Below are 26,319 nucleotides of genomic sequence, written 5' to 3'. Positions count from 1 at the left end.
CGCCACTGCCTGTTGTCCCCAACTGCCAGTAGGAAGAGTTGGTAATAGGCTAGCCATGTGTCAGCTCTGGAAAGTATCCCATTTCTTCCAATCCAGCCTTGGAGGCATAGACAGTAACACAGCCAAACCCATCTGAACAAAAAAAAGGGACAGAAAGCTTATAAAATTGTGACCATTAATTATGTGCAAAGGCAATAACAGGCAAGTATGTTTACTTATATTGTAATATTCTTCTTCTCTAGTAAGGATTAGAAATACTTCACTTCAGGAACTGTTTGTCAGAAATTGAAAAACTATCTGCAGTCTGCCTATGAAAGAAAATATTGAACACTGACGAAAGATTTTTTGTATCGAATTACACTGGGAAAGCAGCTGCTCTGCAAAATGGTCCTCGTATTTGATTTCAATATACTCTTCATGATTTTCTGGAGAAGATGTGTCATTCAGATGGCTGTTAATCCATATAGGAAAACTTTCTGTCTCCGCACCTTACTGTGAAACAATAATTTGAAGGAGTGCATTCTGCTCACTGCGAGTGAATCATGAAAAAATATGTTAATGGTTGCCGCGATGGGTATTTTGCGTGTCGGAGAGGATGCAGTTCTTGTTTTTTATCACCGCTGATGTATATACAACCGGGCCCATGAGCAATTGTTAGCACGGAAAGTTTATGAAGCCGTTTTTATTGAGTTGAGCCGTCAGCGCAGTGCAGTGCAGTGTTTTGAATTCATAATCAATTGTACAACCCAACGGAGAATAATGAAGGCCTTCTGCAGTGTGCATGTTGTGTGCGGAATGACGACAGAGCGCGCAGATAACCACTCTCAATTTGTCGAGTCGGCTTTTGAGTCAATGAGATTGGAGTTATCAATGACTAGGGATGAATTCATTATGCTGAGCTTGTTGATGGTAATAGGGGCTAACCGTTCCACTGATACAATATGGCCAATTACCGTCCGCCATTATCTTCCACTGTGTCTTGGTAAATTTAGCATTTATATTGATCCACTGCTCAACTCAATGGCAGCGGGGTATGTTTGCCAATAATAGTTGGTGGAAAAAGAGCTGTGGCAGGCAGGCATTGGTATTGAGAGCTTTTTAAAATTAACAAATGTTGGTTGAGCAAACATTAGTCTTAGTTGGCATAGAGTTTGTGTTTCCAAAGCAAACAATCAAGAAAAAAAAAGAAGGGGGTGTCTGTTTGACAAGGAAGTTGCCAACAGTTGAAAAGGACTGTTTAATAATCAGTTTTGTTGAATAAACACACTTCCTGGTGAGAGCATAGTCAAATATTGGAGGACAGAAAAAAAGTAGGAAAGCATGTTTGTCTTTGACTAGTTTCAACAGCAGTCCATGTGTCGGGAGAATGTCTCAATTAGCCGTCTGGCTGCAGCTGATAGTGGGGAAAGTGGATGACGTTTAAAACTGAATGAGCGGGGCCGCAAATAGCAAACAACAGCAGGAGACAAAAAGCTTGATTGCCATGATGGATCGTGGCGCATTTATTCATCATTTCATCAACAACAATGGTGATAATTTCACCCCTTTAGGCAGTCTGATATCTGGAATTTTTAAGTTTTTTGGGGGAAAAAAGGAGGGTTAAATGTATTGTGCTTTTTATGCGTACCATCGACTCTGTGGGTTTCTGTTTCATATTTGTATTGTTAGCCAAGTTGGGTTAGATATCAATGCTATCGGTGTTTTCGCAGGGTGAAGTGATATCAATGGGCCATATTTCACCCGCCATCTTGTCTGTCAGGATTGATGATATATTGTTAATAACATACGCATATTGCTTGTTTGCCCAGCGTGAATTAATATACCCGAAAACCAGTCGATTGCCATTAAGTAAACACGGCCATTGGAAAACATCTATATGAAGTGAGCAAAATATGTTCCACTCAATCGGCACTGTTTGTTTTCACTTTCTTTTCTCAAACAACACATTGTGGGCAGTGTTTTGTGAAAGTGGCACCCACAAACATTTGCATTTACTGTGCTTTTGTGAGTGCAATCAAGTGGAGACTGCTTTGTGCACAGTTTAACTTGATATAGTCGGAGCTTGAACAGTGTCGTTGTGAAGATTAACGATTTTTCAGACAGTTGCTTTGCGCGCGGTTTCCCCGTCAGTTAACATTGGCCAAACAGAAGAAAAGACTTAGAAGTGTACACAGCTGAGTAGATTAGTCGACTCTTGAATGATGCGAACTGTCCGTTTATTTCATTCAAATTTTGTAGTGCCCTTTCAGTTACACAAATGATTTTGTAAATCGCCATTAAATTTAACTTGCATGTGTTGGCCATATGTGTATCAGGTTAATTTGAAAGTAGGAAAAGATAGCTCTCATAATAAAAAATACTTGGAAAACTGTGTACTGAAGGTTACCATGAGCATCAAATTTTTCTATGGTTACAGCGCTGAAAACACTGTCTTAATTTGTGATTTAGTCCCTGTGCATAATGTCCATAATTTGTGTTAGTGTATGTTCTATGGAACAGGATAATGGTGATTATCTGACAACAAGACAAAGGGCACACACCGTATCCATCAGCGTAAATGTCAGTTGTGCAAATAGTTTAATAGCGTGTTGAGTCTGTGTGGTTTCAAACCTGTTTGAAGGGTTGCCAAGGTGAGAGAGTAGTCGCTAATACAATAAATTAGTGCCAAAGAGAGAATTGTTCCCATCCACAGAGGAAGACAGCCATTTGCTTGGGAGTTTATTTTGGTTGGCCAATAGAATTAGGAGTAGCGCGGCTGGTCGGCTGGCTAGCCTGTTGTCTGGTGGCTGGCTGACTAGTCTACTGAATTCTCCATTCGGGCTCGCCTAGGTAGACTTTGTACCTTGAGTTGGATTGCAGAGTAACTCAGCCGGTGTAGTTTTAGAAGAGGCTACTTTTGAGCAGAGAATATGTAATTCAGAGCAAGTACACCTAAACACGGTCACTTATTAGCTAGCTGATTTCTTTATGGTGTTTGGTTGAAGTGCTTCGATTTCTACTACCCCTATTCATCACCATTCGTGCAGAAAGAACTGACAGACAAGCAGGATGAGAAGAAGGGGGAAAAAAGATTCTTCAGAAACGAGTGTGATGTTTTTCTTTGGCTCTTCTCTCGTTTTGTAAAGAAAGTCGTTGGTTTTATTCACGTGAAAGGTGTTGGCGAGTTCAAGAGGCTGGCCCCTTCACAGGAAACGTGGTTTGACTTCTGTCGTCGTGACAACCACTGCCTTTACCATGGTTACTGTGCAGATTCATCCATCCCCCTGGGATGCCGATTTCATGATGTGTGAAATGGCACGAAGGCGCGCCGCCCTGGCAAACGTGAAAAACTTGCTCTAAGATTTTAATATGATCAGAAGAACATTTTTGCTCCAATGCCCACATGCATGGATATTGCAGTGCGCTTCACTTGCCTTGCACAAATACCTAATCAATATTAATTACCTCATAATGGATAGATTTTTCTACAAATCGAAAATGTTTTTCGCTTGAGCTGAGTTGCCACGCTTACAGAATCCCTTTGCGCTTGGCTGCTCACGTGCAGGAAAGATAACGTCATTTAATCATTGACTGACAAGTTGAATACAGCCGGGCAGGAGTCCTGGAAGAGGTTAGCCACTCTAGTGTCTTTTGAGGTTGTCTGTTTTTCCTGTAGAGTGAACAAAGAAGACGAGCAAGTCAGTTTTGTCAACTTTGTGAGATGGTTGAAATGACATGTTTGTTAGAGGAGTCTATAATCAGAACTGCAGAAAGATGGAGGTTAGCCGAGGGTATTTTGAGAGAGGACCTAGGGCATCTTGGGACAGGGCATGAGATAGAACACATCTTGGCAAGCTGATTGCTGTCCGCCCTCCTTGGGGAAAACGGTTTCCATTTTGCTTGCAAATTATATCAACAAAGCAGTGTTCAATAATTTCCATTTATTATCGATGTGTCACCGTGGTATCATTTCATAGATGAGAGAATAAGGAAAAAAAGACAGCCCGGGATCTCACGGCGTCCCTAAAGAAAATTTAATTCCCATCAGATTGTGAAGATATCAGAATATTTTAATAATCTACCCATAGGAGTTGACAGGCAAACCTTTGATGAATGGTTGTAATTTTCATCACACAGTCGCCGGTGCCTTTTGTGGATGGGCCGTCTGCTGTGGCATACGGCATACGTGGGAAAGTCTATCAGATTTCGTTGGCCATGCATGAGAATTACGTTCAAACATGTCTTTTCTTGTGAAGGTGATTGCTTCCAAATTCACTTGCCGTGGTCAAATTGGACACTGACATTAAACATTCCCTGAAAATAGAAGTCCATGCTCCGTCAATGAAAAAAAAAAGAGCACAACAACGGTTTCATTTTCCGTACATGATTTTTTCTAGGTGCGTAGATTTTTTTTTCAAATTTACCGAAGTGTAAGCCGACTCATTTCAGATTTCCCCCGGCTCGCACAAAAGGCAGTAGAAACAATTTTGTCGACTCTGAGTTTTGAGGTCATCCATGCAGATTAGATTTTGAAAGTTGGAAGACTTAATTTGCAACCTTTGCTCTGACACTGTATAGGAGAGAATCACCCAAGCAGAACAAATTTATTGGGTCATTTCAATAGCATGGCTTTTCAAGGGAGAGGTGCTGACAAAATTGCATTTTGCCGCTCTTATAAAGGACTCTGATAATACAGTATTTTTCCAGATGTCAGAAATTAAATCCCTTGATTATCAGAAATTTGCTTAATTTGATTTCAGTCGTAAATTTGTGATTGTGCAGTGGTCTATTTACAGTGTAGACAAGTTTACTTCGTAAAAGTTATTCGTAGGGTGTTTACTGCTAGGGTGCCTTTGCGGCATTTCTCTTATCCCAGTAGAATGCCACTTTCTTCCCCCAGCCATGGCAATATTTTGTTTGTGTGGGTATGTGTTGTGACTATTGTCCAGGTGTTCAGTGGTTTATACTTCCATTGTACAGCCCAGTGGTTTCTTCAAAACTCACCAGGTGTGAAAGCATCCTGACCATTCTCCAAGTTGAAAAACTCACAGGCCATAAAAACAAACAAGCTTGCACATTCCGTGGAGAGCGCAAAGGCATGATTTGACCCGGGAGCATGAAGTGACGAAACTGGGACTTCCAGAATTGCTGCGAATGATAATGTATGAAAACACTGTCAAGCTGCGATTTGTAAGACTGAGTTGAATTTAATCTCACAATGGACATAACTCTCCGAGAAAACTTTCAGGGTTTTAGTTTGATTGTCTGAAAAAGAGGATTAGCTAGACAGTTACCTGAAATGTAATCTTGCAGAAAATTACCGTCTGCCACACACAGAAAAACTGGAGTTTGGGTAATCGATGTGGATTCCTGGTCGTCTGACATTCTTTCACAATCTGCGATCAGGAGGAAAGAGAAAATCTAAAGTGTACACAAATCCAATTTATCTCTTAACACCAGTTGAGAGTGCAGATACTGTTTCCCTCCCCCCACAGAATCTAAATCAGGGATTCAGTTCACAGTGAGACAAAACCCAGGCATCTGTGTGCTACCCCGCCACCTGTTTGCGATAATTGACTTATTGTCCCATAGACTGTCATCAACAAAGCCTTGTCCCATCCCCTTCCCTTTTGCGCAACGATAGGTTTATTTTTCCCTTTGAATGATCAGTTAATTTATCTCTGAAGCAAGCATGCGTAAAGCAAGCAGGGCCTTGCGGCTTTTCTGTGCTTACAGGCAGCCATTACCATATTTTACATCATTAGACACTGGAGTTCAGCTCGGCTGATCATCGCAGAGGTCAGCAATTGGCATGCCACTCCAGTTTTAATTTCACTTTCATCAAGTAGTTAATTCATGGGAAAAGATATGCATACACGCACGGCTGCTTGCCTGAATACCCGACGGCATTCCAGGCCAGATTTTTAATGCATGTGTGTACATGTGTGTATGTGCTGGCATTGTCCGCCTGCACTACCCTCCCCCCTACTCCAACCCCCCTCCACTGTAAAGGTTACATGTGTCATGGCTCTTGAATTGGCATATTACTGGAAGTGGCGTCCTCATCACAGCCTGAGTATTGCTACACTCGTGCATTATACCTTCATACACTGCTGTGTCATTGATGGCGTCATTCAATGCGCAATGGGCAATGAATATACAGTTTGATTTGACCGATCAGTCTCATCCCAAGTCCAAAAGATCCTTCCTCCTTTTATATTTTTTTCTGTCCTTTTGTGGACGAATGTTTTTGTTGTTCCTGCAGTGTAAAGTTACTAAGTGTATTTTCAAATGACTATTTGGCCGGCACGGATCATTTCCTCGGAGGGTATCATGTGTTGAGTAGGTGCACGCAGTAGTAGGCACAGCTGTGGTGGCGTGGTAGTGGTAAAGCGCTATAACCACCCCTCTCCTTTGCCTGGCCTCCATTGATTGCTGTTGTCAGTTCTCATTATAAAGATGGTGTGCATGGACGAACGAGCCCACTTTGTGTGTCCTACCTGAACAAAACAACTGATTACAAGCAGGCGTTTCAAGATGGTAGATTCCACCATGTGAGCAGGGGAATGCAGGGCCGCCGATGTGCAGAGGGGCCAACAGTGTCTATTAATTTCGCGTTCAGTCTCATTATCCCTGAATTTCCCTCCTGAGGGAAAAGATATGATGTCAGTGGTCGATATTGAGATGTGCAGGTTTTTCTAAAAGAATGATGTCCATTCCTGTTGGCCATCAGGACACCAGCATTGGGAACATCCAATTAGCGATCAGTCCTGTGTGAATTGGAACTTCATCACTATCACAACAAATACTCAGATCTCTGTGGTTCATTTACTATTGCAGTGTATTTTGCCTGTAAAAACAATGTCTGGCAGCGGGAGGGTGCGTGGAAATCAACACTGGTTGTTAAAATACAGTCGCCAACTGGCTGAGTCATTAGGGAGAGATTGTCTGGCTGTAAACAGATGCAGACAGGGCCTCTCCTCCTGGTGTAACATGTCCCCTTCAGTGAAGTTGCTGGCAGGAGGAGCTAAGCTTTCAGGCTCTTCAGGGTTTGAGCTCCCCTTGTGCGTTAGCATGTACGCTAGTGAGTAGGCTCTTTGTCAGGTAAAGAGATCCTTAATGGCAACTGTCAAAATTAAATCAGTGTGTTGCTGAGTTGTGACAGTGTTGTCGAGTAAGTAAAAAGGTTCTAGAGGAAATCTCGTAAATTCGTGTGTAATTTTTATGGCGCTCATGTCCGGGGAAGGTTTTTATGTGCGCAGAGCACGTCATCAGGGGAGCTGTGTCCATGCTGGGGATTTATTGCGAAAATGGCTCATTACAAATTTATTGAGAAAGCATTATGTATTTAATAAAGTTAGCTTTAACTGACTTCATCCCATTACTAGTAAATCCCAAGGCTGCCAGGGTATAAATCTAGAATCAAGACATATTGAATGTAGACAAAGTGCTATTTTGCCGGCTGATTTCCCTTGTGGACAATTGCCATTTTCTTCATTGGAAAGCAAATCCCAAATTGATGTTGTTAAAACTGGTTTGGTGTCAATTGTAGCCGGCTTTTTCCCAGAGGTCCATCGGGAGTATGGACTGACGCTGCACCAACACTCCTAATCTTGGTGTTTCGGGGCTCGCCGGTTCCCAAAGTGCTTTTCCCTCTAGTATTGGGAAGTATTGGCCGGGGCTGGTGATCAATCCTGCTTGTCCATTTTGTCAGTCACTGGGGAGGGCAGGGAGTCCTAATAGTCTGCTGTAATAAGGTCATTTATCTCACTAATGTGGCGATCTGCTATCTCGTATGTAAGCGTATTGATCAGGATAGCTGTAATGAATACACTAGGGACACTGCTGGTTTATTTGCCTTGGGGAAACACTTAACAAAGAGCCTGCATACAAAAGAGTCCAACAAATTATTTGAAATCATGCGTGTTTACAGCCCGAGTGGCTCTGCAAACAAGTCGTCCATTATACATGAAACAGTTCTGAGAGAAGCTGTTTAAGCCCTCTTTGTTTTGACTAGGAGGAGGGCTTATGTTGTTGCAGATATTCGCCCACAGCAGCTGCGATATTCATGAAATTATTCCCTGCCTCGGCCATTGTTACAGCCCTGTCCATCAATTTGTGGGTTTTAATTTCTACCAGTGTTGTTCCGCCAATGGTTGACATATTTCGAGGTTATCATATCCTCCACCGGCGCATTTGCATACGGTCTAATTTTATCTCTCGCCCATTTGTTCCTTTTTTTGTCTTGATGAATGTTGCTGGCAAGCCTGAAATGATGTGAGAATTCTAACGATGAATTAATTTCCGTAACGTGCGATGCCACTTTCCAAGATAATGGCGTGTCATCGCTTGGAGGATTATGCTTTCCAATCGTTAGTGAACTACCGTTCATCACGCAGCGGCGCACATTCATCGTGATAATGCGTCTGATTACATCGCCAAGTGATATCATCCTGTTCTTGCGTGATTATGTAGTGTTATTAAGATTTTTTTTCAGTGTAAAATTTAATACTTCATCTCCTTGTTCCCTGGGGATCCTTCGCCATAATGGATTTTCTAGCTGGGATAATAACGCCTTTGTCAATAAACACATCCTTGATGTTTTGAGTGTCTTTTATGTAAATTTACCCACCCTTTTTTTTTCTCTTCGGCGAATATTGCTACTATACATCAAAGTCTCCATAGAATTGAATATTAATAATTCATTGCTTAGCGAGCAGAAAATAGGTTTCAGATATAATAATACCACACAAGGGGGACTGGAAAGCTGTATTAGTTAGAAATGGACAACACAGACACCAAATTACATAGTGAAATGCAGTAACACTCCGGGGAGCAGTAATAAACCCAGGTTTTTTGTGTAAATTTACAAGGCAGAACTCACAAAGGCATTACACTGACCCCTTGGTGACTGACAATGAACACACAAGGAAATGGAATATATTCTCTGCGGCTTCAAATCACGATGCAAGTTGATAGCTGGTGTGGGCTCTCTCCATTGAAATTCACATTGGGTCTTTGGATGGAAATTTACATGGTTCTTTTTTTTATGCCGCGCCTGTAGTGTAATGCCGAAATGTTTGCGTGATAATTTTCTCCTCGGTGATCCATCATTGTGTGGCAGGTTTGTGTTTTGCGAAATTATTTTCTGCTTTGTCCGGTCCAATTTGTATAAATCAGAGATTGGGGTTGTGATTTGGCTGATGCTAAATGAATTCTGTAGGAGGTAAAACTAATCAAGATTAACAAGATGTTCATCAAAAATAGATCTGTTATTCCCCGCTCCCAGAAGTAAATTCCTGCCGTAAGTTACACCCACCTCTGCGGTTACACCTTCATACATACCATGAAAAATGGGAAGATTGGGGAAAAAAATTACAAAAATGCTAATCAGATTGTAAACTTGTAGTATTAGCAACAGTGTGACCGTAAGTGTCATTCTAAAGATTGGAATAATACTTTTTGACAGGTACTGTAAATATATTTTGATAGCTGAAGGTAATAGCCAGCGCACCAGACAATTTTAAGTACGCGCAAATGCGTTAAAGCTGAGAACTTAGTATGGCGGTCACATTTGTTGTTATTAGGTCGCAGATAGGTACGATCAAGCCAGCTTAAAATGCATGGATATAAGGTTGAAACACCTGAAGGAAGAGGATTATGTGGTAGATCTCCGGGGAAAGAGATTGGGTGAGATTATTCAAGGCAGAAAAAAAAAAAATATACGGAATGAGGGATCTGCATTGGTTTAGAATCCTAGACAATTTGATATTACCATGCATGCATGCAAACGAAGGCTGTCATGAAGGCGGGTGAAAGTTTGAATGTGCAGCACTGCTCTTGCAGGGTCCCAGCCAATGCATTTCTGATTTGACTTCTCACCTTCTTAGCCCGATACTCTCTCCCACGTGAGTGGGATTTGTAACATACGACCAAAATAATTCCAACACCCACATAGTTTTCTGTGTGAAATTTTTTATTTCACAGTAATAATATTATTCATCATGTTCTGGACATTTTTTTTTGGCCAGAAATATTTTTAGTTGACTTTTTCCCACAATATGGCATCTAAAATAATAGTAACTATGACTTTGTATATGACCCTGTTGTTTTATTGCAGCTATGTGTCAATGTGTATGGGATGGTGATATGATAAGAAATTTTCTTCTGAAAGGAAATATGGTTGACATGTCATTTCTGCTCGTCATGGAAACACAGAGACTCAGCAATTTCTTCAAACTTTGTTTTAACTCTGCCTTTTTTTTCTTCTCTGTCTTTTTTTCCACCTCTCCGTAGACTGAGATCGCCAAGCGGTTAAACGCCATCTGTGCACAGATTATCCCTTTCCTATCACAGGAGGTAAGTACACACAAGCATACTCACACAACATTTGATATTCAGTGTCAAGTTATGCCTTTTTTCGTGGTTTTTTTTTTTTCAATTTCCACAGAGCCATCTGTCCGCTGCCACTAACAATAACAAGATGGCAGTTATTACAAAATTTTCAACCAAAAAATCAAACCTGGCTGGTATCATTGTAATTGACAGGGCTTAAGGTAATTAAGTGCGTTTTCCATGATGGAAAACAGGGGAAACATGATATTTAAAAAAAGATTCCTGGTGATAAAATTATATGACGGGTGTTGTGCAGAGGGTCGGCAAACAGGACGTAAAGACTGAATCAATATCGCTATTAAAATGTGCTTAGTATTTTAAGTTTACATCAGGCTTTTTATTTTACATCCGCGGTGGGATTTTATGACTGACCTCCCTTCTCAGAGTTCTAGTGCCAATCGTGGTTAATTGTGTTTCTAAATGGGCAAACAAGACTAGAAAAATGACATATGTCTGGCATTAACGTGGAACCTGTTCAGTGGCTGTTCAAACGCATGTCCTCATGTTTGCCAGTTTGAACTGCAAATGAGCTCAGCCCGGCTTAGATATGCAGTTGTTTGGAAGTCTGTGTGAGATAATTGACCATTGGAAGTGATTGCAAACAATGTAACGATCATTTGATGTGCATGCCACTTTTGCCATGGCAACCGCCGGCGCAGTGCATCTTGGGACAACACCCCAGTGTGTTTGCACTCACACTGAGTGTAGATATCACTGGAGCATGCTCATTACAATGGTAAAGTTGATACAGGAGATAATGTTTTAGTGAGGTCCCGGGAGATGCGATTAGCACCAAAGAGAGATGGTCAGCTTGTCAGATTCTAGAGAAATATAATGTTCTCTGCAGTGATAGAGCACCGTAAAGGTGATAAATCAGAAGCCAGGCATAACAAATTCAAAAGCCCCTGTTGCCAGACAGGCAATCGCGATGACTGCCTGGGGAAAAGGATAGCAGGCCATTCGCTGAGTCAGGTGGTACTGATAAAAAATTATGGCCCCCACCTCAGGTGATTGGTTTATGCAGCAATCACATAAAACTTGAGAAATGGAGACATTTGCCAGCGTAGACAGTCCAAGTCGTAATCCCAACACTTTAACCTGCATCAGAAATGCAAGTTTTCTTTGTCAACTTGTGTAATTTTTTTTTATGTTACATCGGCTCGTCTCCTCATGGAATATTTTTTTCCATCCTCATTTGGCTCTTTTCTCTGGGACTTGACTTTTACAACTTCTCGTTTCTCCAGCATCAGCAGCAAGTTGCCGCGGCAGTTGAACGAGCCAAACAAGTCACCATGACAGAATTGAACGCCATTATTGGAGTAAGTGTGCCCTTCTTCTTTTTAATGCAGTATGTCTGTTTGTTTGTATTTTTTTTGACCCGTTCTTGTTATTTTTAGTTTTTTCCGGTGTCACCATTGTAATTCCCTGCTTGTCTTTTTCTTCTTGCAGCAACAGTCAGCCTTTCCACATTTCTCCGTGAGTATCCCCTTAATGGTCATTTCCTTTTTTTTGAAAAAATATTTAAGTTGAATTGTTTTTTAATTATGCATGAAAAAAAATCAGCTGCCTTGTGTCTACTCAACTGTGTGAAAGCCGTGAATCGTATCATCTTTGATGCTTGGAAAGATTTAATGATAATCAGCAAAAACTACTTTGTTATAAGTCGTAACAGTGAAATGCATGTGGAGTGTGTCTGGTCTAATGTGCAGATCCCCAGAATTGCATGATTATAATTGCCGTAAATATGTTTGTAATAAGTCCAACTGTTGTTCAATGAAATTATTTGTAAATTTTCCCTACCAAGGGTTCTCAGGGGCTTCAACACCCGCTGCCTCATGCCCATCCACCTCCCGTACCGATGCCTCCCCACCCAGCCAGTGTGGGTGGAGGACCTCCTCACATGCCACCAGTGAGCAGTGCTGGCCTGCTGGCTGTCTCCAACGCCCTGTCTTGCTTGCCGGGCAGTTCCATGCCAGTCAAAGACGAAAAACCAGGTGGGTGCATGATTTCACAATCTGCTCTTGTTTTGTTTTTTTTTGAAAACTTCCGTGCTAAACCCGCTGTGAAAATGTGTATGTTTGAATAGAAAGTTTTCCGGATAAATGTAACAGTACTGTGGTGTACATATGGTGTGGCTATTTCAGTTCACGGACCCACCGTCAAAAACGTGATTGTTGGTGCGTTTTGTTTGCAGAGTAATGAAAGATTGATGTATCAGCCTTCATACTCACACAGCAGTGATCCCATGAAAATATTTAGCTTTTGACAATATGTAGCCAATCAGGATGTTCGACCCGTCTGCTCACAATGTGTTTGACGATTGGGTTTATGTGCGTGGACTAATTAAATTTTTCTATTCTTTTTTCCTTTCTTTTCGACGCCCGTTCTGATATTTGCCGCAATGTGGTGTCACATCACCACCTTTGACACCTGTGTCAACTCAAAATGGTAACCCTCACATCGGTGGTACATTTCAAAACGCAAATGACTATTTTCCGACAATAATGGGCGCGTCACCAAATCTTCACTGCCTATTACACGGCTTTGTTGTCGCATATGAACAACGCAGCTCCATCTGAAAGACAGGTAAGTGGCAATTGTGGATTTCCTTTCAGAGAGGCAACCTTGTAGATTTCGTAGACTCTACACTCAAGTGGGCCCAAGTACCTGGAAAGCTATCGGTGTTTAGGGGCCATGCGGCTCGACTTTCTTTCCTAGGAGTGGTTTGCGAAAGGGGGAGAGATATGTTGTTAGGTATTTTTGTTTCGGTAAGAGGATAGCCGTGATCTGCTCCACTTGAGCCTGGAGTGCCCTCTATGCTCTGTTGGCTACCTGTGCTGGTGTGAAGTACTTGAGTGTTGTTGTGGAGAGAGGTGTTGATAAGTAAACCTGTATTGGGTGGCCTTTCTCAAAGAGCGTTACTGTCAGAACCTCCTGGCTATAAAGCAATGACCAGCAATAACTCTACCCCCCCATTTCCACCAATCACGACTAACCTATGTAGAGTGTTGGGTCCATTCACATACCTGCACCACTGAAACAGGTGAGTGAACAATGCCCTGTTTTGTTTTCCCCCACCGGGGACAGAAGTTGCTTTTGTCTTGAGTACTGTGTATTTGCATGACAGCATGTAGAGGTATGTCTGGGACTAGTGTTTGTTCAATATATCGCCAGAGAGGTTTTCAATTGCACAACTAAGAATCACACACAACAGAGTACAACTCTGTTGCGATGATGAGCAGGCTCTGTGTTGACAAGAGGGGCCAAGTTTGTTCATCAGCAGTGAGACATACAGTGTATATAGAGAGGTCGGTGAAAGAAAAAAAAAAGTCGTAGGTGGCAACAATGACTCAAAGATGCCTAAGTGGTTTCAATGCTCTCTGAATGGGTTTGTGGTAGAGCCAATTTCACAGACGTACAAGTCATTTTACTTCCTTCAAAGTATCCCCTCTGTCTTCTTAGCTTCCCTGCCTTCGCTGTGACTATTAGAGCCAAATCAAGCAGAAAATGCTTCTCTGCCCCCCAGCCATTAGTTAGAGAGAAAGTCCTGGGTCCTCCTCTTCAGCCACTGCCTAATACCTTATAATTCCTGCTGCCTTTTCATCTCAAACTAGCAAACTGCTGGTCGTTGGAAGAGTTAATTATCCTGTGTAATTCACTGTGAAGGCAATTTGTGATGACTCACAGGAGTCTTAGATGAGGTTTGCCGGAGGGCCGCCACTCCGGAGTACATTGAAGCCAGCCTGAATAACTGTGCTGGCTCAGTGTGTGTCTTTTTCTGCCTAATTCGCCCATTCTTCCCCCTGCGAAACCAATATTTAATTGCAGTTCAAAGTGGCTCAACGCCTAATCGCCTCTTGTGGCCAAAAGGAATGATGATTATTGATGGGCCAAAACACTGGCTTTTAACCTGTGTGATTGGCGTATTTATCTGTCGGATTAAGCCTAGAGGCTTAGACCCTGAAGAATGGGCAAGTTATTTCTCACTGTGTGCTGGTCCTGATTACAAATAATAGCAATAGGGGGTATTAACAGCGTCCATTGAGAAGCTTATGTCAGGCAGGGGTGTTTCTTTCAAGGGGCAAGAAAAAGGCGATTACCGGTCAGAGGGGGTCAAGATGTGCTCACCAGCCTCGAAAGAAGAAGACTTTTGGTTTCCAGCGTCTACTGTAGCTTTTCATTGTCTGGTGGGAGTTATTAACTTTCTGGTTCCTTGAATAGCTCAGAAACACCTTAAAGTTAAAAAACTGGTCTGTTACCGTGGGCCTGGTTGAAGATAATCTGTCAACGTCAATGGTAGGTCCCTTGCTAATCTGAGTTTTTGACTGTGGACCAATAGGCTGTCCATTGTTGGGTTGTTTAACTGGGTACAAGGTATACTTGAATCAATGACTACAGATTCTATTTGTCTTTGAGCTTTATGGGAATGCTTTGTTCTAGGAAGGTGTTATGTTGTTCTGCCCCGGAGGTTTCTTAACCATTTTTTTGGTGGCAGATGAGGAGGGCTGTCGAGGAAGTTGCTCTTTCAAAAGTGGATTGACTGCCGCCCAGAAGTACCTATGAAACAGAACAAATACTTACAAAGTCAAGTGGTATTCAAAGCTAGGTGCAAATTCATTTCTTTGTGCTCTGCAAGGCCAAAGACCTCTTGCTAGCCAATATTGTAATCCATATTTTTTCAGTCAGGCAGGCAAGGAGGGCCCTCTATGGCAAGTCTCCTACACTCAGGGCATCCACACAAGCTGGCCTGTGTTGTTTGATTCACCTCTAATTCTGTCGTAAAATTTTTTAATAGCCCCGGCTGAAGTACCTTTTTACCTGTTCAAACATTTACCGAGCAGATTTTTCGACAGCTTTGTTGTGAAAGTTGACAGTGTACTGACGGGAGTAGCATGTTTATTCTGGTATAGTAGTTTCTGTTGATTCAGCTAAGAACACACATTTTTGCAGTGTGTCAACTGTGTGCTATCCTCCCTGCTTGGCAAAAAAAATCAGCCATCAATTATCAAACTTATTTGATGGTTTCATTACAGCAACCAAGAACCCTATTGAAAATTTGATGAATTTTGTGTGTGTGTGTGTGTTTAAGTTATGGTGATAAGGGCTCATTTCCATTTTACTGCATTTGACATTTAAAGGCCAGTGTAATATTCCTAAGCTGTCAGGTAAACAAATGTGTCCGTTTAATGCTAGACAGTACAGGCTGTATTGCTGCCCTTTGACCTTTTATCTGGTAAATAAATTTCCTTGTGCTGTTAAAGGTGATAATAATTGGTGTCCGTAGAGAGACGTTCAGTGATAATTGATGGGCACAATCTCTATTCTTTTTAAAAAGGTGGATTTGTCTTCATGTTTTTTTTTTCTGTGCGTGCACGGGTTTTGACCAGGGGAGTTTGTCCTTGGGAGTTGCCTCTGCGAGGCAGCCAAGGGAGTTTAAGAAGTCTGGCTGAGGGCCTTTACGAGACTTAGAGTGGTGATTATCTCATGGAAATTGGCGGTAACGGTCTTGGGGGATACAAGTGGTAGTTAGGCGCCAAATAAAAGGAGGTGATAGCTGTTTGATGGCCAGGGGGATGCACTCATGTGTGACAGCTGCAATACAGTGAAAAACGCCACTTTCATTGTCAGGTAAGGGGCTTGGCCAGTGTTTGCTCGACCCACTAGACGACTGAGAAAGGGAGTGGGAGGAGTGCCAGAGCCCCCCTTTTTTCTAAATGACTCCTTGAACACCTGCGTGCGTGGTAGGGTTTTTTATGGAGTGTGAAGTACGATGGAGTGTGAAGAACCGTTCTCGTCGCCTGTCTTCAATCGCAGCCAGCGCCACCTGAATCGGCGAGTGCTAGTACACAGCCGTGGCTTCACACCCTCCAGACAAATGCTCCTTTTCCATCGACTCCAAGTGTCAAGTCACCTACCGTCAAGTGTTGGAACACAGAAAATAAATCACTTTCAGGCCTTTTTAAAAATGATCCACACTGCTCAAGTAGTGTGGAAAGGAAGCGGCCTTCTCACAAGATTCAACAGACCCTGATCAGGCTCTTCACAAAAAGCTGTAAATTTCAGGCAATTAAAGAGGTAGAGAAAAAAAAATTGTGAAAATTTTGAAAGCAGAAGCATTTCTTTCAGAGATGAGATTTCAGAGGGGGGTTGGTCAAAGGAATATCAACTTGACAAAAAACTGCAAACTGTTAATGAAATATTTATTTATATATTCAAGATCAGTACATCGACATCTGTGACAAAATAGTGTCAATTTTGTGGTCAGATACCCCATGCTTGGTAAAGTGGATTTGTGGCCAGCTGGTAGGGAGGATAAAAGTTTTATATAGTAAATTTTCCATTTGGTGAGTGGCATCTCCCAAGATATCAGTTTTCTCATGAAATTTAAAAAAAATATCTGCGCGTTCATTTGGTAATGAAAGGTATTTTTAAGAAAATAATGTTTCACTTGAACGTCACACTTTCATTTTTCATAAGAGCAGATTGAATTTTTTCTCTTGAGATGTTTTAATGACGACTGAACACTTTGCAACTGGCAAGTTATGAAAAGCTGTTTCCTGAAATTGCCAAGAGGGACCTGTAAACCACTGTAAAAAACGCTGGCCTAATAAAACGACGGGACTATTTTTGTAGCTGCGTAGGGATCTTGGCAGTAAGGAGGTTGTAAATAGCATTTTGTTAAGTGTAAATTGATTGTATCGGATTACTCTCATTAATGCTTGACGTGTTGACACTGGAGTTAAATGAAATTTACTGTGTAAATCATTTGGCGCCATCCTTTGTTCCTCGGCCATAATAGCCCCTCCATGGTTCAGCTTATTTGCCCAGTTTTTTTCTCTCCAACACGGCATCTTTTTTTTTTATCCTGTTCAGTTTTCTAATGCCTTTCCCATAGGCTGTGTTGTTTCTTCAGGCATACATTGCAGCTATTGAAAAAACAAGAATCTGTTGAGACAGAAGGGTTTTTTTTTTTTAGGGCGTTGTGTGTGTCTGTGTGCCCGTCTATGTGTGTGTTACTGCCATTGCTGGTGATAAAGGGGGGCGGTACAGTCGGCCTGGGTCATTGTGTGTGATGGACAGCTACCTTTGAAAAGGTGTTTTTATAGAGGTTGTGTTTATGGTTTCACCTAATTATAGCCACTGTTTGTTTGCATGCAGCCTGTTAATTGGGGCTCTGTTTGCCTACCTCTAACACAAGTACCTTGGGTGGAAATGTAATATAACATTTTTGTCACCTTTTATATGTGCTGTCACAGCTGCAGTTGAAGCTTCTGCGTACTGTGTAAATCCAACCTGAGTAAAGTTGAAATTGCAGACCCAGCCCCAACAAAAGGCGCCAAAACACGTGTACAGTGGAGCATGTCAGAACAGCGCCCACATCAGGTCATGAATAATCATATGAGAAGGCATATAAAAAAAAATGAATGACAAAATTAAATTTCATTATAGATTCTCTCCTTTATTGTTGCTTAATTAATTTTGTTCCGTTCGAACATGTTGAAAAGTATCAGCGTCAACACACTTGGGCCTCATTAGCCATTTTTGTTTTATTTTTAATTAATTGCTCCAAAGGGGAATGATATTGCATAAAATTAGCTTGTTTGTCGTGATCAATTTCCCATCGATCCAGATCCCAGATCAAGAGGGAAAAAAAATTTCTCACAGATGGTTTTGATAATGCAAAATGTTTCTGAATAAAGTCAAAGCAAATCTATGGAGAATTGGTAACTCAATGGCAGAGGTTTAGTCAGTTGGATTTCCACAGTTGACACTGGTGTGTGGAGGCCTGTTAGAGACTTCCCCTTTTCTTAGCATGACACCGACAAAAAGCCAGCTCTAGCAGGCTTTGCATAATTTATTCGTTTTAACCCCATTGTTTGGGCCCTGTTGATCTCTTTTTCCCTCTCTTCTGTGCGCGTTCAATGGGTCTTTGTCAAGAGGACTTGTTCATTCTGGGTAGATCGCTTTTCACCGATTCAAGGAGAAACCGTACATGTGACAAAAAAAAAAAGAAAGAAAAAAAAAACCACAGCATGAATAAGCTGAGAATGTATGTTGATTAAGGTAATCTGAAATAGGGCTTTATGAGTGTCGTGGATGACTGCTTTGTGTACGGGAGATAGCGCCTAGCTGGGAACAGGGCCCTCTGAAAGGCAACACTGCCACGACTAGAAAAGTTTAATTTCCTGATGGCTGTTGTGATAAGAAATGTATAGGACCATCAATTGTAATCCAGAGAGTGGCAGAAAGCCATTAGCGAACACACAATCACACAGTTTGAAATGCATTGGGAAATCAAGATAATGCAAACCAGCCACGATAATAGGCTGTGCAGCACATAGGAGGTGTCTTCGGTTTTGCCTTCTGCCTGTTGTTCTGATTAAAATATTTTATCAGATTGTCTGGGTGTTTGCTGCGCACATAATACGTATTTACAGCCTCAGAAACCCCCGCCTTTTTTGCTCAGTTAATTTGATGATGGACTTTGGAAAATGTGAAAGCGATTGGAACATTCTCGCAGCCCATTTGAGGATGAATTCATGTTTCAGATTTCTCCTGTTAGATATCCTGCCCATGTCTTTTCGCTAAAATAATCCAATTTTTTTTGTCCATTCAGCTTGTTAGCGCAGTTCATCACGTGTAGGAATACAGACCCCTGTAGATAATTGCCAGCTAAGATTTCCTTGATCGGCTTAAAGAATTCTCCGCCTGTGTGTGTCTGTGTGCGTTTGCCATTCAAATAACAAGACACAAGCAAGAGGGTTTTACCATTGGTAATACGGCTTGAATGTTTTAATGTGCTTAAACTCCTGAATTCAATTACGTTGGTATCTATCGCTGTTTTGTGTCACTGTACAGGTATGGGACACCAAATTGAAGGGCAAAGTTTTAAGTAGTGGACCGTGATTCAATAAGCAGCTCACACCATTTTCTCAGCAGGATAGGGGTTGTCATGGATCACAGAGTAGAGGGGCAAGCAGTCTTCTCATATCCACTAGTACCACACACTGATTTATCCGCAAAAAGTGGATCAGTCAAGTGCAGTAATACAGTGTGATTTCCATCCAGGCTTTTCTTAACATTGTGGCCGCCAAGATCGATTACTTGCTCTTTGCAACTTTGCATGCTTGAGGATCTGTAGACAGCCGACAGGCAACTTAATTTGTCTTGTGTGCGCTTTGCTGAAGCCGTGATGTCAGCTGTGGCTGTTGTGTGAGCTTATCCAGTTATCAATGCACTAATAAAGCCATCAAAAAAGTGGATGGACGCCCTTTACACGACAGTGCCCACTTTTACACTGTTTAATGTCATTCTTTTCTCGCTGATCAACCTCAATCTTGCTCCGTTTCGAGTATCGTCTGAATGGGACTTCAAAAAAAATCAGGTCTGGAGTTGCCACAGATGTTGTGAAATAAGTCTCAATTGACGCCACCTATTGCATTCTGTTAGTCTGAACAGTAGCGCTTTGTTTGCTGTAAATGCAGAATCTGCCGATATCAGTGAGTTTTCCAAATTTGTACAACAGTTGATGTGTCTTCAATTTCAAGTGAACTGGGAAACCGGCGACAAGATTTCATCAAGTAGGTGAATTGAGGAGGAGGGGCTAAGGTTTCTTCTGGCAAGGGGATCGGAGAGAACCAAACTCCTTGAAGAAATGATTAAAAGGTGTTCTTGAGATTCATGACATTTTCAATCTCCTGTATTCTGCTATTCTGGCTGTACTGTGTTTTCAAATGTCAATCTCTGATTCAGGGAAATCTGAAAGGGCATCCTTGTTCATTGTGTAGGTGAAATAAAACCGACAACTATTAGGTCAAGCTTTTTTCACCTGGTATTTACATCAAAGGTTGCTCTCTGTATGTTGTAAAGAGCTGATAAATTCTGGCTTATCTTTTGGCCCTCCCCTCCCCCAACCATTCCTTGTTTGGATATACTACTGACACATAAGGACACAGTGCAAGGGTAACTTGTGCACGTCATCTGAACCTGTAAAGAGTTTGCGAAAAATGTGTTATTTTGAGTACTTCACAAAATATTATCCAGATTTTGAAAGAACCGGAAAGATTTGGACTGAATTGAGATGACTGTCAGTGTAAGATTACACACAAGCAAAATTATGAGATATTTTTTTCTACAGTTTACTTAATTGATAATGAAATGTCTGTCCCAGGCGCTCTTGTTTATTCTCCTGTCCATGAATCTAAGTGAACACAAAAGGCTTGTACACAGCTCTGTAATCAATGTAAGTACACAACTTCCTGACTGAAATTTGAGGCAAAATGTCGGCAAATTGGAGATTAATTCACAAAATTGCAGCCGTAATTTCTCCGTTTTAGAAATAGAGCATCAAAAGAAATTACCTTGCGAAATGTATTTTTTTCACGTATCGTGCCCCCCCTCTTTTTGTATAATGATGCTTTGACACGGTGTCCTGTTGAAAGAAAATTGCCTGTCTCCTGCCGTGTTGTAGTAAATGAGATATGTATTAGAAACCACAGATCAGAATTGTCACACAGTCGTCAGTAGTGTTGACACCGTCCGTGAAAAGTTGATTACAGAGAAGTAATTACTCATAACTGATGTGGCAGTTTAAGTTTCCCCCCGCTGCCAGCGCATACAGCCCGAGTTCATAAAACATCTTTCCTGTAATAAGTGGAGCGTCGTGCTGAGCCCGTGTCCCAGCCTTCCCGCTAGCCGTCGGTGTGTTTGCGATGTGCGAGTAGTAGACAGGTTGTGGGCCCCCTCGCTGTGAGCTTGACTTGCTCATAATAGCACGGTAGGTTTGATAGATGTTGGCTGCTTAAGTGGCTAGCTGGTGAAATTGCTTATTTTCCTTTGCACATATACCATTTAGTGCCTTTTTCCCATTACTTTTTGTGTGTTCTTGTGGCCAAAGGGATGCCCTCCGCTGATATTGAAATGAAATTTATATTCACAAGAAAGACTTTTGGAGTTTGTGTCTTTTACCCGTGATGCTTTGGGTCGTTCCCATGGTTCTCGGTGGCTCTGCTAGCCCCAGCCGCCACTGTGCCTGTCAGAGGTGATTCATTCGCAGATGTAGTCATGTGTGCCCTGGTATCTTATAGCGTGAAAAAGCAAATTGTTCCGCCACATTTCATGTGCATTTTCCCACATCAGGAGTTTTATCAGAGCCATGTAAATGAGCCTGGCATTGCCAGTGTGCCATTCAAACCTGTTTTCTCCTCCCTTCTTCCATTCTCACCCCTTGTCCCCCTATCGTACCACCACCACCACTGCCAAAATATGAACAGTGCTACTGCAGTCTGGTAATGTGCCATTACACTGGGCAAACAAGCCTCACCCAACCAAGATCTGTTATGCTTCAGTTACTGCACATAAACTGAAAGACTCGTCACTGCCATTACTCAAGCAGACGGGGTCATCGCCACAATAGGAGTAAGGGCTGCGCCTGACTGCACCCAAATGCCCACTTTAATCTAATGTAAGACCGGTATGGAACGGGCCAGGCATGAAAACAACTTGGGCTTTGTTGAGCAATTCCGCTCTTTCCTGTCGCAGTGTTGGAAAAAGTTATTATCGGGTTTAAGTCACTTCATGCCTGTCTATACCAATGAGGAATGTCATACCTGTTCAGTGTCGTGACCACACACAAAGGACATGCAGACTATTTGGAGAGGGGTCAGAGATAACAAGCAAGGGTACTGTGCACATACATTGAGTGAAAAAAACGGGGGAAGCTTCAATATGGCACTCTGAAGTGTCAAGTTAATTTTGAAACAGTGCAGCGACAGAAAGATATTTGATATGTAGTCTTACAGAATCAAAATGGTATGTCAATGTTTGAAATACATCTTTGAGTGGGATCAAATTTTAAAATGTGGCGCAACGCTGTTCACCCAGCCATGCCGGTATTATTTTAAAGTCGGCCCTGGAACTTTTGTGGTTAAAGCAGAAAAACATTGACCTGGTTACGTTACCACTGTCTGAGATGAGCTGTGATGAGTAAAAGTCACGTGCCGATGATTGAGTCATTGTAAATCTGTGTCCAGATAAACATTTGGCTGGCTTTGCCTGTCTCTGGTCGGTTCTATAACTTTTTGATGTCACGTTGAGAAACCTTGAACAACAATGTGAAGTGAGAGTTCAGAGTATATCCGAGGAAAACATTTGGATAATTTATGGGCATTGATGATGTCCAGGAGTTAGTCATCCCCCCTTTGCCTGGCAAGCCATTTTGTACACATCTCGGGACACACGATACATTTTGCTGCAGGGCTGCTCAGTGTGTCATCTGTCTCCAGGGGGAGCCATTGCAATATTTTTAGGTAGAGCTAAATGCAGATGGTGACTACTTCATGTTACTGTGTACGTCAGATATGCAAACCTACGCCTGTATGGGATAATTTGCACAACAAATTAAAATTTATTTCACTTTTTGTGTAAATACTTCATCCATACAGCATAAATTTTTGGAATCATGGACTGTCTGATTTGGTTCAGTTAAAGTTAAACTAACAACGTCACTAACAGTTCAAACCCAAATTTTTGTATTTGTGTCAAGAGGAGAATTTTCTTGCATTGAAAAATTATTTGGGACAACTTTTGCGATATTCTCTTGAAAGCAAAATTAAAAAAAGCAACATTTGAGCTGTGCTGTTTTGGAATTCATTTGAGAAAGCAAACAGAAACCTTTTTATGAATAAAAAAATGCAAGTTGTCCACTCCCTATCAAGAAACTGTCAATATCAGAGCTAGACAGTTTATGATCACTGCAAAGTTGGTCCCTGAAACCGCTCAACGGGGTTCTATTACAAACTAATAACACCAGAAACACCGAAGTCTGGGACAGATTTTTATTTTATATCATTGCATTTCTCAGTTGTCTTGCACAGTGTGACCACTTATACACAGCTCGGGCCAAGAATCAATATTATTCTCCGGATAACAAACCCTGTATGTGCTCCATAAACACTGGCACAGTTATAAAATTTGAATAGCAGTAAGTCCGCAAAGCTGTGAAAATAAACACCATACACTGCTCAAATCTGTATCACCCTGTCCTATTTGTCAAATACCGGTTGTGGCAAACCACCAGCTGAAATTTGCATGATATGACATAAACATTTTCATCCTAGTTGGAACGGAATACAAACCAGTCCATATTTCTGAATGATTAAAAAATATTTTCAAGAGACTACGGTAATACAACAGATGGACATATTGTACAGTTGTTTAATTTTTAATACGTTAGTAATGCAGTAATGCTGTGTTTTTTGCTCGGGGATTCGTTCGTAAGTTGCCCCACCCAACATTGTTTCATTGGAGTCCAGCTATTCTTTAATTCATCACAAAACAGTCCAAATTCTGTTTTAAGAAGGGATAAAATTTGAATAGCATCGGCACCATTACAACTTTTTTTGTGCACTTGTAGGCCATGCATTTATGTGAATTTGGAAACTTCAGGTAAAGCAACTCTGTAGAATTCGTGTCAGTTGAAAGGAGATTTTAGCCGAGAATGGAGAGCTTTTGACTCATCCGAATGTAATTTACCTACTCGGTAAAACTGCCCTGAAGGTAGGGATACAGTGCCCAGGCCTGCTATTTGCAAAAAACTGCCGAGAGTTTTGTCTTGAACTGTCAAGATATCTGTGGCTTTTCTCTCTGATCATATGAGGGATACAGTTCACAGAGACGCAGATGATGAGATAGAGGGTAGTCTCCATGTGCTGTCATAAAGCCTAGATCAGAACTTGCAGACCTCAAAAGATACCTGAGTGTGTCAGTCAGAGGAAACTGTTTACATGCCACGGCAAACACAGACTGTTTTCTTTATCAAAACAAATAAGAATCAAATTTGATCCGAAAAGGGGTCTTCAAAGTGGTCGAGTTTCACCACAGTACAGCACTCGATGAAATAGAATCTGCAACCGAAGACTTGCCGATTGGTGTCTAGTTCTCTGTTAAAAGCCAGACAGGATGGGATCTGGAAATATCCATGTTGGTAATGAGTTTATCTTTGCCACTATCTGATCAATATTACCTCCAAATGTGTGTTGACTAAAGAGTGCTATGTTTGTCCTGTCAATGTTTTGCTCAGGTCTGTCTTATAATTGGTGATTGTTTGACAAGCCTGTGTGTTTGCTGGGACCCAGAGAAGCACACACACATACCTACATACACACATAGAAAATGCAGCCGATCTTTTTCTTTTTCCAAGCGTTCATGGCTTGCTATTGCATTAGTCTGTGTCAACATCGCTGTGTTCTCACCGGAGTGCTTTTCAGGTTTGAATAACTGTTTGTCTTGGGCAGTATTTACCAAGACAAGGTTTTAAGCTCAAATGGGACACCCGGCAAAGACCTTTCCTTCTGGGATTCAACCCAAAGCCCCTCGTTGTATTTTGTGTGACTATCATTTTGTTCATCTGACACCACAGAGAGGAGTTGATTTTAACGTCTTCAGATAGCATAGGAAAATTTCACTTAATTGGAGACTTTCACCTCCCCGTTTCCTAATGTGCAGGTCCCATCTAACCATTGCAAACAATAGGCTTGTACCACAGCCTGCCGGTGAAAGGGGTTAATTGTGCTCTATGTTGCGCAGGAGTGTCAACCAGCACTCTCAGAAGTACCTGTTTGCTTTAGAGCTGGGAAAATGTTTGCTCTATGCCTAACTTCATGAACTCTGTTTGTCTAGCCACTCATGGTAATGTATTTCGTTTGCTTTCTTTTCTGGCCGAGACTGTTTGCTCTGTGGTGCATTGCCAAAAGCCGGTTAGTCGGTTAGTCGCAGCTGTCTCGTGCACAAACAAGCGAAAACAGTCCAGAATCAACAGTCTTAGGTATTCTGTGTGTTTTAAAAGGCTGCTGTACACGGATCCCAGTTTATGTTAGGTGTACAAGCTTATTGGCTTAAAGTTGTTATGTGAGTGGCCAGGCAGCCAAAACAGGGGTTTGGTTAACAATGTCAGAATCCAAACTAGCTGATATTTGAGTCCTAAAATAATATGGTCTTTCCTTGAAAGGCTCTTGTGTGGCTCTCTGTCATCTCATGACGCAGAAAAGAGCAAGCCAAAAGAGTGTAACCATTTCTTTCAAATGTTGTACAACCATCATTTGTTTGACAAATTGATGAAACTTCTCTCACATGGCATTTGATTAGGAAAGACAATGAGAAACTGTGAGACGACATAAAATGATGTCAGCTTTCTGATATTAGACTCGCATTAATAATATTGAGATACAGGATTTAAAGAGTAAAATTAAGATGAAAAATAGATTGCAGAGATAAGGTTTAATTTTTGAACAGATTGATCTTGCGGAGGCAGGATTTTCTTCATGTCAACACCACGTCGGCAACCTTTGTGAGTGGAAACGCTGGCAGTGAAATTCTCCTCGTTATGGCGGTGTGTATGACGGGGCTAGATGCGCCATGGCTGAGGGCTACCCAGGCATATGCAGTTAAGATTAGGAGCCGTCTCAGACCATAAAAGTTGCAGTTATTTTCCCCCCAGAACGGTGCTGGTTACATTAAAACATTGCAAGACCTCTCAGGCCCGAGGGTTTTGATTCCTCAGTAGGAGAGAAAAAGAGAGATAAAAAGCCAGCCTTAATATGGAGAGACTGACTCGGTTGTCTGCTGGTGATGGTGAACAAGTCTTGTCTAGACAAAGATGCAGAAGATTAAAAATATCATGCATTGACCCTCAAGAATATTTGCCATATATCTTTTTTTTTCTGTAATGCTCTCTTTCGAAGTGTATTCAGTGGTCGCCTTGTGAGTTTAGAGCACTGCAGCTCAATACTTTATTTTGATTTCCTGTATTTTTCTGATAAAATGAGATGTTTTGTGTATAATTTTGTGTCAGCGGGAAGGGCAGATTTGATAATCTGACGTTAAAGGTGATAACGTGCTAACAAAAGCGATGGGAGAGTTTTCAAAACTGAATGCCTGTGTATCAAG

At 41.6% G+C, this 26,319-nt stretch overlaps 1 protein-coding gene across 1 annotated transcript in view; it reads left to right on the top strand.

Annotated features, from left to right (window-relative positions):
* LOC139121489 (transducin-like enhancer protein 4) overlaps window positions 1-26,319 on the top strand; it is a 41,696-nt gene that overhangs the window by 4,521 nt on the left and 10,856 nt on the right. The window contains 5 exon segments of the mRNA XM_070686393.1: window positions 10,276-10,338; window positions 11,619-11,693; window positions 11,824-11,850; window positions 12,179-12,368; window positions 12,944-12,960. Of these exon segments, the coding sequence (XP_070542494.1) occupies window positions 10,276-10,338; window positions 11,619-11,693; window positions 11,824-11,850; window positions 12,179-12,368; window positions 12,944-12,960 (372 nt within the window).

This window comes from Ptychodera flava, chromosome 21 (genome assembly GCF_041260155.1).
Source record: "Ptychodera flava strain L36383 chromosome 21, AS_Pfla_20210202, whole genome shotgun sequence".
NCBI lineage: Eukaryota > Metazoa > Hemichordata > Enteropneusta > Ptychoderidae > Ptychodera > Ptychodera flava.
Note: the sequence above shows the minus strand (reverse complement) of the source record. Positions and strands in the feature narration are given on the sequence as shown.